Source organism: Micromonas pusilla (assembly GCF_000151265.4).
Source record: "Micromonas pusilla CCMP1545 genomic scaffold MICPUCscaffold_8, whole genome shotgun sequence".
Classification (NCBI taxonomy): domain Eukaryota; kingdom Viridiplantae; phylum Chlorophyta; class Mamiellophyceae; order Mamiellales; family Mamiellaceae; genus Micromonas; species Micromonas pusilla.
In genome coordinates this window covers 163232-178253 of record NW_003315889.1, presented here as the reverse complement: position 1 = coordinate 178253, position 15022 = coordinate 163232, and the positions used below count along the sequence as shown (strand labels likewise).

The following is a 15022-nucleotide window of genomic DNA, read 5'->3' as shown; positions in this document are numbered from 1 at the left end:
TGTCGTTCGATGGCGTTTCATTACAAAGTGTGCGCGCGCGTGCGCGTGTGTGTGCTGTTCGAGCAGAGCTGTCCTAGTCCTCGTCCTCCTCCCACTCCCCCATGAGATCGAGCGCACTGAATGCGGGCTCGTATCCCTTGTTCGCCGCCTTCCGGTACCACGCGACGGCGTCGACGCGGTTTTCCTCCACGCCGCAACCGCAGTGGTAACAACCCCCGACCATGTACTCAGCTTTGGTGTGACCCTTCGCCGCAGCCTTCTGAAGCCATCTAAACCCTTTAACCTCCTCGTCGCTGTTATTTGCCATATCCAGATCTTCACCAATGTACCAGAGCCCGGCCATGTACTCAGCCTCGGTGTGTCCGCGCTCTGCCGCCTTTTCGTACCACGCGAGGGCTTGGACATACGTTCCTTCAAGCCGCCCCGATCGAGTATAGAAGTCTTCGAACACCTCTTCGAACGAACCACCTACGAAGAAATCATCTTCGTAGCACTTTTTGTGGAAGCATAATCCCACACAAAGCGCGGCATCGACGCTGCCCCGAGCGGCCGCCTGTTTCCACCATTCTATCGCCTCCTGGAAGCACGTGCGTTCGAACAAACGAGCGCGAGCGGTTTCATCATCATCGAAATCGTAGCGCTCTTCTGCCAGATCCGCGTCCCTCCTCGCTCTTTCCTGACACCTCAGCGCGAGCGCGCGCAGCCCGTCGACGTCCGGCAGCGAATTATGCTGCTTCGAAGCCTCCAGCCACACTTTACTCACGACCGACAGCCTGTGGCGGTCGACAGGATCAGTGATACGCGTGAAGACGAGCGACGCAATGTCCGCGGAGACGTCGACAAACGGTCCCGCGCGCTCCGGTGGAAATACCGTGTTCAGGTGTTCCTTCGTCTCGGCGAGCGCTCTCTCGAGCGCTCGTATCCGGTTGTCCTTTCGGATCCGTTCGTAATTCAAGTCGTCGCAAGCCTCCCTTTCACAGTTAAGCATCTCGTCGAGCTCGTCACGAGTTTCCTCCGTCGTCTTCAACTTTTCCTCTGTCGTCTTCAACTTTTCCTCGTTGTCCTCCAACTTCTTCCTCGTCGCGTGCAGTTCGCCCTCCAGGTGCTCCACGTGCTTCTTCGTCGTCGCCATCTCCGCCGCCGCCACTGTCGCCGTGTCGTTCAGAACCTTCACTTGCTCCTCCAACGCGTCAATGCGGTCCAGCGACTCGTCCAAAAAATCCTCCTTACCTCGCACCTCGCTCCTCCAGTGTTCCTCCAAGCGCTTCGCTTCCTTCGCTTTCGCTTCAGTGTTCCGAAGCTTGGTCTTCAAGGCCGCGGTTTCGCTCACGAGACGCTCCGTGTCCGGCGGCGCGATGAAGGCCTGCACGAAGCGAGGGCGCTGAGAACCCGCGTCCTCCATGAGCGCGCGCGGCGGCGGGGCGGGGGCGCGGCGGAGAGTGGCGCTTTTTCTAGGGTTACAGATTTAAAAACCGCGAGCGGCTTTTCTGCACTCCCGTCCGCACGCGCGACGCGCGCGCCGCCGACCGCCCTCGACGCGCGCGATGTACGCCGCCGCCCCCGCCGCTCCGCGCGGAGGCGGCGGCGGCGGCGCGACCGGCGATCGCCGCCGCGCGCGACCCGAATCGCGCGGGGGCGCTTTCCACCGCCCGCGCGACCGCGCCGAGCGGTCCGACGACGACGACGACGACGACGATGACGAGCGCGACGGCGACGCGCGCGGCGGTCCGGAGCTGGAGTACGACCCGCGCGCGGTCGTCTTCATGTCCGTCCTCGCGGACGCGTCGCGGTTCGGCGCCGCGGTGTTCGACCGCGACGGCAACGTCTGCGAGTGCACGGAGGCGCGTCCTCCGCGCGCGCGTCGCCCGTCTCTCTTCTCTCGCGCCTTTTTCTTTTCTCTCTGCTCTCTCGCGCGCGCTGACGCCGCCCCTCCGCGCAGGGCCACGCGGACGCGGAGTTCGCGCTGCTGCAGCTCATCCTCATCTCGCACGACCCCGAGGTCGTGTTTGTCCCCGCGCGGAGCCGCTCGAAGCACCACGACGCGCTTTTGGAGTGCCTTCGAACCACCGGCGGCGGCGGCGGCGGCGACGACGACGACGACGACGACGCACAGCTGTGCGCCCGCGACGACGACGCCGGCGGCGGCGCGAACCCGAACCCGAACCCGAACCCGAACCGACCGCGCGACCACCTGCCCCCCCGCCGCCGCGGCCGCCGCCGCGTCGTCGCCCTCCCCGCCGCCGCGTTCTTCGACTCGTTTGATCTCGCGCTCGCGACGCTCCGCGAGGCGTGCGAGCTGCCGTCGTCGCGAGCGGTCGCGGCGAAAATTTCCCTCGAGTGCGAGCGGCAGGTCCGCGCCGCGGGGGCGCTGCTCGGGGTTCTGCGGCGCGACGGCGTCATCCTGAACGGCGACGGCGACGGCGCGGACCCTGGAGGCGGCGGTGGCGGCGGCGGCGGCGGCGGCGGCGGCGGAATCACCGTCGTCGCGCGCGGCAAAAGCTGGGTCGTCGGCGACCACGCGCCCTCCGACCCCATCGCCCTCCGCGAGCTATCCACGCGCGCCTACCTCCGCGTGGACGACGTCAGCCAGGCCGCGCTCGGGCTCTTCACCCCGGAGTCGCACCCGTCGCGGTTCGTGGGATGCGCGAAGGAGTGGGGCGTCTTCGCGCTCCTCAACGACTGCGTCACGCCGCCCGGAAAGCGTCTCCTTCGCGCGTGGTTCCAACGCCCGCTGCTCAATCGAGACGTCATCGAAGAACGCCTGGACGCGATCGAGCACTTCACGCGGACGCGCGGGGGCCAGGCCGCGGCCGAGGCGCTCCGCGGCGTCATGCGCGGCGGGCACGACGCGTGCGCGGTGCTCGCGACGATGACGGCGCGCGCGAACGCGGCGACGCGGACGCTTCGCGAGTGGCGGCGGCTGGTTGCGTTTTTGAACGTCGTCCTCGCTCTCGCGGACGTCGCGTTGGACGCGTACGTCGTCGCGGACGCGGGCGCGGGCGCGGCGGCGGGCCTCGGAAGGGAAAGGAGAGGCGGCGGCGGCCGCGGCGGCGGCGGAGATGGAGATGGAGACGGGGACGGGGACGGGTTCGCGTTCGCGCGCGGGACGCCGGTCGCGCTGAAAGCGCTGATCGACGCCTGCCTCGGCGGCGGGTTGCGTGAGCTCCTCGATTTGATTCGTGCCGTCGTCGATTTCGACGGCGGCGACCGCGACCGCGACCGCGACCGCGACCGCGACCGGCGACGCGGCGGACGCGACCGACGATCGACGTGCGTGCGATCCAGTGACGTGGACGGTGACGCGTCGCACGCCCCACCGCTCCCGCGTCGCCGCCGCGTCGTCCACCCCGGCGTGTGCCGCGAGCTCGACGACGCGATGCGTCTCTACCACGGCCTCCCGGATTTGCTCTCGCGCGTCGCCGCCGCGGAGGCGTCGCGGGTGCCGTCGTTTCTCCGCGGCCGCGGCGTCGAGGACAACCTCCACGTCGTCTACCTTCCCAGGGTCGGGTACGCGGTGCGAATAGACGGCAGCACGCTCCCGCCGGACATCGCGGACGAGCTGCGCGACTTTGAGTTCGCGTTCGACGACGAGAACGCGACGGAGGGGACGTACCACGCGTATTATTTCACGAAGGCGCGTCCTGGTCATCACACTGGCCCTCATACGACCTCGTTGGCGGGGTGCACGCCGATCCTTAAGGACTATCGGTAGCGTTTATCTCCGCTCACCCCTCGCTTTCAATCTCCGACCTCGACGCCTTTCAACTCCATCTGACGCCTTTGAACTCCACCCCGCCGAACGCCCCTCAGACGACAAAGGAGCTGGACGTCGAGCTCGGCGACGTCCTCTCGCGCGTCTCCGACCTCGAAGCCGCGGTGCTTCGCGACCTCAGACGCCGCGTCCTGTCCAGCGCGCCATCGATTCGCGACGCGTCTCGGTGCGTCGCGGAGGTGGACTGCCTCCTGTCGCTGTCGCGCGCCGCGGTCGCGTTCGGGCTGCGGCGCCCGGCGTTGACGAACGAGAGTCGCCTCTCGATCGTCGGCGGCCGGCATCTTCTTCAGGAAGCCGCGAGCGGCGATCGACGCGCCTCGATCCCGAACGACGCGGTCGTGCCGCCGAACGGCGGGCGCGTGACGGTCGTGACCGGCCCGACGATGAGCGGGAAGTCCGTGTACATCAAGTCGATCGCGATCATCGCGTTTCTGGCGCACGTGGGGTCGTTCGTCCCCGCGGAGTCCGCCGTCGTCGGCGTCGTCGATCGCATTTTCACGCGGGTGATGTCGCACGATTCGATCGCGCAGCGCGTGGGGCAGTCCTCGTTCGCGCGCGATCTGAGCCAGATCTCGCTGATGATCAACAACGCGACGCCGCGGTCGCTGTGCATCGTGGACGAGTTCGGGAAGGGCACGAAAACGGCCGACGGCGTGGGGTTACTCGGGGGATTTTTGAGAGCGGTGTCGGAGATTCCAGAGCCGCCGATCGTCTTCGCGGCGACGCACTTCAGCGACGTCACCGACGACGCGTTCGTCCCCAGGAACGCGAACATGAACTACCTCACGATGAGCGTGTACGCGTCAGAGGTGGAGAATGAGCCACGTGGACGGGGATATGACGTGGCTGGTGACGTGGCAGGCGACGCGTCGTATCGCCCGCCGGAGATCACGTTTCTGTACAAAGCCGTCCCGGGCGTCTCCACGCGCGCGTACAGCGCGAGGTGCGCGCGCGAAGCCGGGCTCCCGCGCGTCGTCCTCGAGCGCATCGAGGAGCTCGACGCGATCGACCGCGAGAACGATGCGAACCGTCGCGGTGACGCGAACCGTCGCGGTCGCGGTCGCGAGGTCGTGGAGATAAAACCCGCGGCGATGTCGCGCGCGTCGGACTCGGAGAGGGCGAAGAGGGAAACGTGCGTCGAGAGGCTCGCGCGCGTGAACCTCGACGATCCGGGCGAGGTCGCGGCGTTCGTGAAAATTTGCGCGGCGGGCGGGTGAGTATCCGTATGTTTATATGAACGTGCGTGGTGTGTGTGTGTGTGCGTGGTGTGTGTGTATGTGTGTACAACGTAACGTCATAGCGTGTGCATCGTGTCGTCTGCGCGCGCGCATGCAAGTCTCACGGTCCGAAAGCCTCCAGAACGTCCTCCCAAAATTTGACTCTCCACCCGCGCGGCATCATGGTGACCGCCCGCGGGCAGGTTTCTTTGTGCGGCGGATCCCCGCGGTTCCAGTCGCGCTGCTGGCACCGCTTGTTACATTACCGCACGCTGCGGCACAGCTTGCACGTCTCGTACGCGCGAGCCTTCCCGCACGCGACGCACGCGCGCAGCTTCTCGAGCTCTTCCGCCGCGGCCGCGTCGTCGGGGTCTCGCTCGACGACGAGCTTGAACCAATCTTTCGCCAATCGGAGGTTTCTCTCCACGCCGCGACTGCCGTGGAGGAAGCACAGCGCGAGATCGTGCTCGTTATCGTCTGCGGTGACGTCGTCAGGAACGCTAGCCAGGTACGTGTGCACGGCGTCGTCGCTCAACGTCAAACCAGACTTCTTCAACGCGTATTCAAGGTTAAACTCCCTCTGCCGAAAATAAGCTTATTTCTTCGCACCTTCGTGCCCCCTTTCGGCGGCTTTTTGCCACCACTCCCGCGCCTTCAATAAGTTTCGCGGCACACCTTTGCCGTCGTGGTAGAGCGTCCCGATGTTGCACATGGCTTCCGCGTAGCCTTGCGCCGCGCTTTTCTCCAACCACTTCATCGCTTCTTCGTGTTCGTGCATCTCTTTGGAGAGTAAAAGCCCGTAGTTGTTTTGGGCGTCACCGCACCCTTTCTTCGCGGCTCTCAAGAGAAACTCCACCGCCTTCGGTATGTTTCGCTCGACGCCGTGGCCTTTCTCGTAGTATACCCCGAGGTTGGCCTCGGCAATAGGGTGACCCTGCGCCGCGGATTTCTCGAACCATTCACGCGCGACTTCGTATTCCCCTGCGTCGTAATGAATGACGCCAAGGTCGCACTGCGCGTGAAAGTTCCCCAGCTCCGCGCCCCTCTCGAGCCAGTGACGTGCGAGCTCGTCGTTTTTCTCCACGCCGCCGGTCCCTCTGCGGTAGTGCAAGGAGAGATCCCACGCCGCATCTCCAGACCCGGCGTTCGCCTTCTTCACGAGGTCGCGGACATTCCGCGGCAGCTTGATCTTCGGCATCTTCTGCGATCATATCGCAGGCGGCGGCGGGAGAAGTGGAAGCCGCGGCGACGTCGTCGTTGTTTTTGCCGCGAACCTCCTGTCCCGTTCAAACAGCGAGAAAGTTTCAAAAAGTCTAGCGGCTGAGTCACGCGCGTCGCCGCCCCTCCGTCCGCGTCACAGCGGCCAGACCGCACCGCGCGCGCGATATCCTCGACGCCCCGTCGGAGTCGAGGCGCATCGCTCGAGCGCGCGGGGACGCGTCGAACGCGACGCGGCGGCGCGGCGGCGCGCGAAGGCGTCCGTCCCGATCCCTCGCGCGACCTACCGGTAAAAGTTGACGGCACCCGCGCCGCCCGCGCATCCTCTCCGCCGGGATCTGACCCCGCGCGCGCGCGATGATGTCGTCCACGACCGCGAGCGACTCGCGCGGCTCCGCCGCGATCTTCCTCGCCGGCGGCCTCCTCGGGATGGCGGTCGCGGGCAGCACCGCGCTCGCGCTCGCGCGACGCTCCGCGTCGATGACGACGACGACGACGACGACCTCGACCTCGACCACCTCGACGCGCGTCGCCGCCGCGCCGGACGCCACCGCGTCGCCGCCGCCCGCGCGCCGCCGCCACGCCCGCGACCACCACAAGCCGCACCGAGAGAGGCAGCGCAAGCAGTCGAACGTCGAGGTCGAGCCCCTGCACGAGGTCCCGATGGAGTCGTCCAGCGACGACGACGACGACGCGACGACGACGACGACGCCGACGCAGACGCAGCCGATGCCGTCGCGGTCGTCGGCGGGGGGCTCGGGCTCCGGCGGCGTCGTGACGCTCGACGCGGACGTCACGTCCGGGAACGACGACGACACCTCGGACGCGGAGCGCGACGGCGCCGGGTACGACAGCACCGGGATGCGCCCGTCGCCGTCGTCGAAGACGCATCACCAGCATCACCGGCACCGTCGCCGCGGCAGCGCGGATTTATTACTGGCGCAGGGAGAGCAGGACGCGCGCGGGATCTCGCGGACGGGCGGGGATAACGATAAGGGGAAGGGCGACCACGACGGCGCGATCCCGCGGTACACGCCCGGGAACAGGGCGACGAAGAAGGCGTGGACGCCGCGGTCGCCCGGGCAAGTGGAAGCGGCAGGCGAGGCGAGCGAGTTCACGGAGTACTCAGGTGCGTTCTATACACTGGTCCCCATACGACCGCGTCGGCGTGGTGAACGCCGATCCTTAAGGACTTTTGCCGGCGTTTCTCTCCGCCCACCCCTCGGTTTCAATCCCCACCCTCGGCGCCTTTCAACTCCACCTGACGCCTTTCAACTCCACCCCGCCATCGCTTTGTATGGAACGACCCTCAGAGTTTGAATGCGACGGCGAGCATCTCATGGCGGACGTGCGCGTGGTGACGACGCCGAGGGCGGGGTCGCCGCCGCCGGGCGGCGGCGGCGCGCGCGGGTACTTCGGCGGCGGTCACGAAGACGGCGCCGGGGCGTCGATCCCGCGGCCGAGGAGCCGGCTCGGGATGAACCGAGACGACGACGGCGGCGGCGGCGGCGACGACGGCGACGACTCCGTCGCGAACGTCGCCGAGGAAGCCGCCGCCGCGGACCGCGACGCGCGACGCCCCCCCGGGCGGATGCTCTCCTTCGGCGCGGATCCGCACCACGGCGCGACGATCGAGGTCAGCGCGGCCGGGGAGCTCGTCCGCGGGGAGACGCCGAGCTGGGGGTACACGCCGGAGCCGTCCACGGCGGGGGGGTCCTCGAGACGTTCGACCGCGACGTCTCCGGGCGCGAGCGGCGGCGGCGGCGGCGCCGGGACGGCGCCGGCGACGGGGACGACGCGCGAGGCGATCCCTTCGATCGACGCGCGAGGGCGAGGGACGGACGGCGGGTCGAGGCTGAGCGCGGCGGCGGACCCCGCGGACAGGGCGATCGCGCGCGCGTTGGGGGACACGTTTCACACCGCGGGGGGGACGCCGCCGCGGCGCGGCGCGTCCCCCGGCGTCGGAGGGTCGAACGAAACCCAAACCCAAAACGTTCTCCTCTCGTCGCCGCCGCGCGCGAGGACGCGCACGTCCACGGGCAACGGCGCCGGGAGCGTGGACACCTCCGTGGAGTACGCGTACGGCCGCGTCCTCGCGCCGGACGACGACCTGACGTCCGAGTGCGAGGAGGTCTGCCTCATGATCCAGCACTGCGTCGGGCTGAGAGACAAGTACGTGTTCGTCTCCGAGCTCGAACGCGACCCGAGCCTCGTGCGGCCGGACCCGTCGAAGCCGTACGGGTCGCACTACCCGTCCACGCCGCGGTCGATGCGCGCGCTGTCCGGGGTCTCCGATCCGTTCGCCGGCGGCGCGGAAGACGGAACGTCGACCGACGCGGCGGGCGGCGGCGGCGGCGGCGGCGGCGAGGAAGAGAAGGAAAACGATCCAAGCCGCGGCCCGCGCGGGTCCTCGGTCGTGACGGGAGTGGTGGACATCGTCCCGGACGACGACCTCCCCGGGGCGTCCGCGCACGCGTTCGAGATGGTCGCCGGCGTGATGCACGTGTACGACGTCCACGGCGTGGACGGCGGGTCCGGGTCGTCGCCGACGTCGACGCCGGGCGGCGGACCCAAGGCGTCTGAGAGGGAGGGCGTCTTGGGGACGTGGGAGCCGGGGGAGGGCGCGGCGACGCCGACGCCGCCGAAGGCGAAGGGGGACGCGGAACGTCATCAATCGTCGCGGTCGTCGAGGTCGTCGAGGTCTCCGCTTCTTTCGCTCCCCGGGGATGCGCGCAGGACGTTGGCGTTCGCGCACCCGCCGAGCGCGACGGAGTTTTTCCACGACATGCACGCGGTGCTGCGGGTGCACTCCTACGGCCCTTCGAAGACGTTTTGCCACAAGCGGCTCTTGCTCACGGAGCAAAAGTTTTCGCTGCACGTGATGTTAAACGCGGACCGCGAGTTCCTCGCGCAGAAGGAAGCCCCGCACAGAGACTTTTACAACGTCCGCAAGGTGGACACGCACGTCCACCACAGCGCGTGCATGAACCAGAAGCACTTGCTGCGGTTCATAAAGAGCAAGCTCAAGCGGGAGCCGCACGAGCAGGTAATTTACCGCGACGGAAAATTCCTCAATCTTCGCGAGGTGTTCGAGTCCATAGGGATAAGCGGGTACGACCTCAACGTGGACACGCTCGACATGCACGCGGACAAGAACACGTTCCACAGGTTCGACCGGTTCAACCTGAAGTACAACCCGTGCGGGCAGTCGCGCCTGAGGGAAGTGTTCATCAAACAAGACAACCTCATCCGCGGGCGGTTCCTAGCGGAGATCACGAAGGAAGTCGTGAACGACTTGGAGGCGAACAAATACGCGATGGCGGAGTACAGAATCTCCATCTACGGCCGACGAATGGTCGAGTGGGACACCCTCGCGTCGTGGGTTCTGAACAACCGGATATACAGCAAGAACGTCGTGTGGCTCATTCAGCTCCCTCGTCTGTACAACATCTACCGCGGCCAAGGGACGATTCAGAACTTTCAGCAGATGCTCGACAACATCTTTCGACCGCTGTTCGAGGTCACCGTGGACCCGAGCTCGCACCCGGCGCTGCATCACTTCCTGCAGCTCGTCGTCGGGTTCGACATGGTCGACGACGAGTCCAAACCCGAGCGCCGGCCGTCGAAGCACATGCGCACGCCGGAGGAGTGGGACGTCCCGCACAACCCGGCGTTTTCGTACTACGCGTACTACGTCTACGCGAATTTGTACACGCTCAACCGACTTCGCGAGCGGAAGGGATTGAACACGATCTCGTTCCGGCCGCACGCGGGCGAGGCTGGGGACATCGACCACCTCGCCGCGGCGTTCCTTCTCACGAAGAATATCGCGCACGGGATCAACTTACGGAAATCGCCGGTGCTGCAGTACCTCTACTATCTCACGCAGATCGGGCTGAACCTCTCGCCGCTGTCGAATAACTCGCTGTTTCTGGATTACCACCGCAACCCGTTTCCGATTTTCTTCGCGCGGGGGTTAAAGGTGGCGCTCTCCACGGACGACCCGCTGCAGATACACATGACGAAGGAGCCGCTCGTGGAGGAGTACTCCGTCGCCGCGCAGGTGTGGAAGATGTCCGCCGCGGATCTGTGCGAGATCGCGCGGAACTCAGTCTTAAACTCCGATTTCCCGCACGAGGACAAAAGGCACTGGGTCTCCGACACGTACTGGCTCTCCGGCGCCGCGGGGAACGACATCAAGCGCACGAACGTCCCGAGCATCCGCATGCAGTTCCGGCACGACGTCTTAGAGGCAGAGAAGACGCTCATCGAGGCGGGGGTGAGGCAAGCCACGAGCAAGGGGCGCGCGTTGCAAGTGAGTTAGTAGAGTGTGCTAGCTAGCGCGTCGAGGTCTGCATAACACCGACGGTCATCGCCCGTCGTCGAGGTTTAAATACGCGTCCGCCGCCGCCGCCGCGTCCGCCGCCGCCGCGTCCGCTCGCACGCTCGCGGCGACGCTCGCGGCGAGCGCCTCCGCTTCGTCGTCGGCGTCCTCGCGCGCGCCGTCCGTGACGCCGGCCCACGCCCCTCCGTCGCCGCCGCCGTCGCCGCTGTCGCCGGTTCCAGCCGTCGACGCCGCGACACCCGCCGCCGCGCGCCGCGCCGCCTCAGCCCGCTTCTTCTTGTACGACGCCGGGGGCGCGCTCAGCGGGCGGCGCGGTCTCGGCTGATACGGCACGCGGTCCGTCCACCCGAGCTCGCGGAGGTCCTCCGGGAGCGGCGGCGGCGGCTCGTACCCGAGTCGTCGGCTCGAAGACGGCCGCGAGGCTGCGGACGGTTTCGTGCGCTCGATGCGCTTCTCGGCGATCTCCGCGCCGCCGCCGCCGCCGCCGCCGTTCTTCTCCCTCGCCGTCGCCGCGCTCTTGATCTCGATCCCCGGCGGTAACGCGTCGCCCTCGCACGCGTACACCAACCGCTGGTCCCGCACCAGTTGCGACGCGAACTCGAGCTCTTGGCCGCCGACGTCCTCGATCCAAATCGCGACGATCTCTTCGTCGCTCGCGAGCTTCGCCGCGCGCGCCATCTTCTTCTTGAGCGTGCGGAGGCTCCAGCCGTGGACGGCGTCCGGGACGCGCAGCGCGATGGGCGCCGTCGACGACGCGGACGACGCCGCGGCGCCGGCGCCGCCGCCCGCGGAGGCGACGCGGTCGACGGTCACCTCGAAGAATCCCGCGCCGGCGGCGGCGGCGCCGCCGCCGCCCGCGCCGGCTCTCGGCTCCGCCAACGACGCCGCGCGCCGTCGCTCGCGCTCGCGCGTCCGCAGCCTCGGCTCGTGGTCTCTCGCGCGCGTCGACCCGGGGTCGACCTGCGCGGCGCACCGGTACAGGATCAGCTCGCCGTCCGCGAGTTGTTCCAGGCTCTCGATCGGTTTCCCGGCGGCGTCGTAGAGTTTTTGGACGCGCGTCGACGCTCGGCCTGAGAGGAGAATCACGTCGCTGACGCGTTCGTACGCGTCCGCGAGGGACTCGCAGCAGGACGGGATGACGCACGTGAGCACGGGCCATCGCTTCATCGATTTCTTCTCGCCGCCGCCGGGGTCGCCGCCGCGCGAGGTCGGCTGGAGGGTGATCACCGCGCGCGATTTCCGCGGCGACGGCGCCGCGAGCGCGTCGATCGCCGTTCGTCGCGCCGAGGTTGGCCTTTGTAACGCCCCAAACCCGGGCGTTTTAAACACAGGAGGACCCGCCTTCTTCGCCGCAGTCGTCGTCGTCGTCGTCGTCGCGTACGACTTATCCCCCGCGGTCCTCGCGACCACCGTCTCCCCGTGCGTGAAGTCGCACACCGACCGTTTCTTCTTTTCGTCGCCGTACCCGTACACGCCCGACACGGGCGTCGCCATTCGAAGCGCGTCCGCGATGCGAGGGAACAGCTCCCCGAGCGCGGCGGCGCCGTCCGGATCGTTCGCGACGCGCTTGAACGTGAACGGCGTCGGTTTCGGTCGGCGCGACGACAGCGGCCGCGCGAACGCCGCGGGCGTCTCCGGGTCCGTTGCGGCGTCCTTTCCCGCCGCCTGCGTGGGTGAAGCGATCGGTCAGTCGAACGTCTTGCCGGTCAAACGTTGAAAGGGAAGCGCGGGTGAAGAGTGACGACGGGAAAAGTCCTTAAGGAACGGCGTGCACCACGCGAACGCGGTCGTATGGGAAGCAGTCTCACCTCCGCCGCCGCCGCGCGCGGCCGGACGAGGTAGACGGTCAACGTCTGCACCTTCGCCTCGGTCATCGGCTTCCCCGGCGCGCGACCCACGCTCTTCACCGGCGGCGACGCGTACGGATCGTTCTCGTCGTATAACGCCGTCATCGGCAGCGTTAGGGCGCCGTCGTCGTCGTCGTCGTCGCGGCCGCGGATCGCTTTGGTTTTTCTGGCCGTCTTGGACGGGGAGGACGCCGGGGAGGCGATGCGCACGAGCGCGGAGGCCATCTTCGCCGCGGGCGGGCCGCCTCGCGCTCTCTCCGCCGCGACGACGGACTCTGCGCGCGCGGTGTAGTACACGGGGGGTACGGCACGGTCACGGTCGCGGTCGCGGTCGCGCGCGATGACGTCGGGACGGACGGCGGACGAACGCGCGAACGAACGAACGTCAGCGAATCGATCGACGGATGAACGCATCGGGGGGTGCTCACTCACCCGCGACGGCCGCGGCGACCGCGGTCTCGACCGCGCGCGCGAGTCCCGCGAGGTCCTTCGCGCGCTGCTTCGCCTCGATGATCGCTGCGGGGCGCGGTGGAGGGGGGTGTGGAGATGACGGCGTCAGCGCGCGGGCGGGCGACGCGTCGCGCGGTCTCGGGTCGGGACGGGGCCCCGGGGGGAATCAACGTCGTGTCGTGGCTTTCGCGCGAAGCATCACAGAAGACGAGGACGCGCCCGCGGAGAACGCCGGGGTGTTGATCGCGTTCTTCGCGCCGCGGACGTGCTTCGTCAGCGCCGCAGACGCGTGCTGCGCGTCCGCGCAGCCGCGCAGCGCCTGGTCGAGCATCGTCGCGGCGTGGTTGACGACGCGCACCATGGCGGTCGCGCCCGTCGGAATGCGCACACCGACTCGGGACGCGGACGACGCGAGACTCGAGTTTTCATTTTTTACTTTTCATCCTGTCGTCGTCGGGATGATTTCGTCGTTCGTCAGAAGTACACACTGGCAGTGTTCTCGGTCGCGCTCACGCTCGCTTCTCCTCCGCGGACGCCTCCGGCCACGTCTCGGTGTCGTCCACGGTGAGACCCTCCTCCGTCGTCGGCCACTCGTCGTCGTCGTCGTCGTCGTCGTCGTCGTCGTCGTCGTCGTCGTCGTCTTCGTCGTTGTCGTCCGTCTCTTCCGGCGGCGGCGGCGTCTCTTTTTCGGGCTGGTCCGGCTCCTCGGGTTCGGCTCGCGGGTCCTCCGCCTCCGGGACCTCGTCCGGGGGTTCCTCTTCCTCCGGCTCGTCCGGGGTCTCCGGTTCCGGTTCGGGCTCTTCCGTCGGTTCGCGCGGGGGTTCGAGCGGCGGCGGCGGCGGCGGCGGCGTCGCTTCAGGTTCCGGCGTCGGTTCAGATTCTGCGTCGTCGTCGTCGACGCCGGCCGCCGCCGTCGCCGTCGCGTCCTCCTCCTCGTCGTCGTCGTCGTCCCCGCCCTCTTCCTCTTCCTCTTCCTCGCCGCCGTCGGTCGCGTCCTCCGCGTCGACGTCCACGTCCCCGACGTCGGCGAACGTCGGCCGCGCGAGCGCTTCAAACGTCGCCCGCAGCGCGTCCACGGCCTCAAACGGCTCCGTCAACGCCCCGGGCTCGTCCCCCGGCGCCGCCGCCGCCGCTACCCCTCTCGTCGCCGCGGGAACGATGACGTCAGCGCGGTGCCGCAAGTTCATCGCCTCCGTCGCGATCGACTTCAAAGCTTCCTCGGCCTCGACGTACGTGCGCTCGATCGCGCGCGCGGCGGCGATAAACTCGGACTGGACGTCCGCGCCGAGCCCGAGCTCGCGCGCGCGGTTCTTCTTCTCGGCAATCTCTTGGAGCTCGCGCGAACAAAACGTCACGCGCTCCAAGCACAGACGCATCGCGACGCACTGCGAATCCACGTGCGCGCGCACCGCGTCCGAGAACCTCCGCTTCGCGCACGCTTCGTCGTCCTCCGCGTCTGAAAGTAACGCCTTCAGAGCGCCCGTTACTATCCTCGCGACCGCGTCCAGCGTGGACGCGCACGCCGCGACGACGGCGGCTTCCGCCTCGTACTCGCCTCTTCTCGCCTCGAGATCCCGCGCCTTCACCGCGAGCGCGGAGCGAATCGCGTCGTTGCTCGCCTCGAACGCCGCGCGCTCCTCCGTGGTGATCGACGCGCGCGCGGACGTCTCGTTGACCTTCGCGCTCACGACCGCGAGCTCGGCCTCGAGCTCGGCTTTCCGCGTCTCGAGCGTCTGAAGCTCCGACGTCACCGCCGCCTCCGCGGCGCGAAGTTCTCTCGACTTGACCTCTCTGAACGCCGTCGCGGACTCGAGGCGCGCGGCGGCGTCTATCGACAGCGCGTCGACGTCCGTCGTCGCCTTCGCGAGCGTCTCGCGCGCGTCGCGGAGAGTCTCGAGCGCGACGGCGGTCGTCGTCTGGTGGTCGGAAGGCGAAGGTTCACCCGCGGCGGCGGTCGACGACGACGGCGGCGGCGACGGCGGCGACGGCGACGACCGAAGCCGAAGCGACGCGACGCGCGCGGCGGCGGCGGCGTGGAGCTCGCGCGTCAGGTCCACCGCGCGCTGCGTTTTCATGGATCCAGAAATCGCCGCCCTCGGGGCGATCGCGGCGGCTCGCGCGGCGGCGGCGCTCTTTCGGCTTCCGGAGCCCGCGGACGCGACGGACGCGGACG

At 68.2% G+C, this 15022-nt stretch overlaps 7 protein-coding genes across 7 annotated transcripts in view; 3 read left to right on the top strand and 4 right to left on the bottom strand.

Annotated features, from left to right (window-relative positions):
• Positions 1-73: 73 nt before the first annotated feature.
• Positions 74-1402, bottom strand: MICPUCDRAFT_59909 (uncharacterized protein; the record flags this gene model as incomplete). The annotated part of the gene is made up of 1 exon (XM_003060236.1): positions 74-1402. One exon carries the CDS (start codon positions 1400-1402, stop codon positions 74-76), a length of 1329 nt encoding a protein of 442 aa, XP_003060282.1.
• A 142-nt stretch (positions 1403-1544) lies between these two features.
• On the top strand, positions 1545-4989 carry MSH5 (MutS 5; the record flags this gene model as incomplete). The annotated part of the gene is made up of 6 exons (XM_003060525.1): positions 1545-1823; positions 1940-2782; positions 3338-3643; positions 3811-4071; positions 4120-4590; positions 4657-4989. The coding sequence occupies 6 exons, from the start codon at positions 1545-1547 to the stop codon at positions 4987-4989; spliced, it is 2493 nt and encodes an 830-aa protein (XP_003060571.1).
• Positions 4990-5584: 595 nt separating this feature from the next.
• MICPUCDRAFT_19323 (uncharacterized protein) lies at positions 5585-6187 on the bottom strand (the record flags this gene model as incomplete). The annotated part of the gene is made up of 1 exon (XM_003060235.1): positions 5585-6187. The coding sequence occupies one exon, from the start codon at positions 6185-6187 to the stop codon at positions 5585-5587; it is 603 nt and encodes a 200-aa protein (XP_003060281.1).
• Positions 6188-6564: 377 nt separating this feature from the next.
• Positions 6565-8621, top strand: MICPUCDRAFT_68893 (uncharacterized protein; the record flags this gene model as incomplete). Its single annotated transcript, XM_003060524.1, has 2 exons — positions 6565-7336; positions 7521-8621. Coding segments are annotated over 2 exons (1873 nt in total), but the record flags the coding sequence as incomplete, so codon positions are not given.
• Positions 8622-8971: 350 nt separating this feature from the next.
• MICPUCDRAFT_27810 (uncharacterized protein) lies at positions 8972-10588 on the top strand. The gene has a single exon (XM_003060523.1). The coding sequence runs from the start codon at positions 8993-8995 to the stop codon at positions 10529-10531; it is 1539 nt and encodes a 512-aa protein (XP_003060569.1). The 5' UTR covers positions 8972-8992; the 3' UTR covers positions 10532-10588.
• Positions 10577-13210, bottom strand: MICPUCDRAFT_40816 (uncharacterized protein; the record flags this gene model as incomplete). The annotated part of the gene is made up of 4 exons (XM_003060234.1): positions 10577-12217; positions 12361-12674; positions 12832-12915; positions 13021-13210. The coding sequence occupies 4 exons, from the start codon at positions 13208-13210 to the stop codon at positions 10577-10579; spliced, it is 2229 nt and encodes a 742-aa protein (XP_003060280.1).
• A 46-nt stretch (positions 13211-13256) lies between these two features.
• MICPUCDRAFT_47827 (uncharacterized protein) overlaps positions 13257-15022 on the bottom strand; it is a gene marked incomplete at its 5' end in the record, with an annotated part of 3459 nt that continues 1693 nt past the window's right edge. The window contains one exon of the mRNA XM_003060233.1: positions 13257-14912. Within this exon, the coding sequence (XP_003060279.1) occupies positions 13359-14912 (1554 nt within the window). The 3' untranslated portion in view covers positions 13257-13358. The remainder of the gene's footprint in view (positions 14913-15022) is intronic.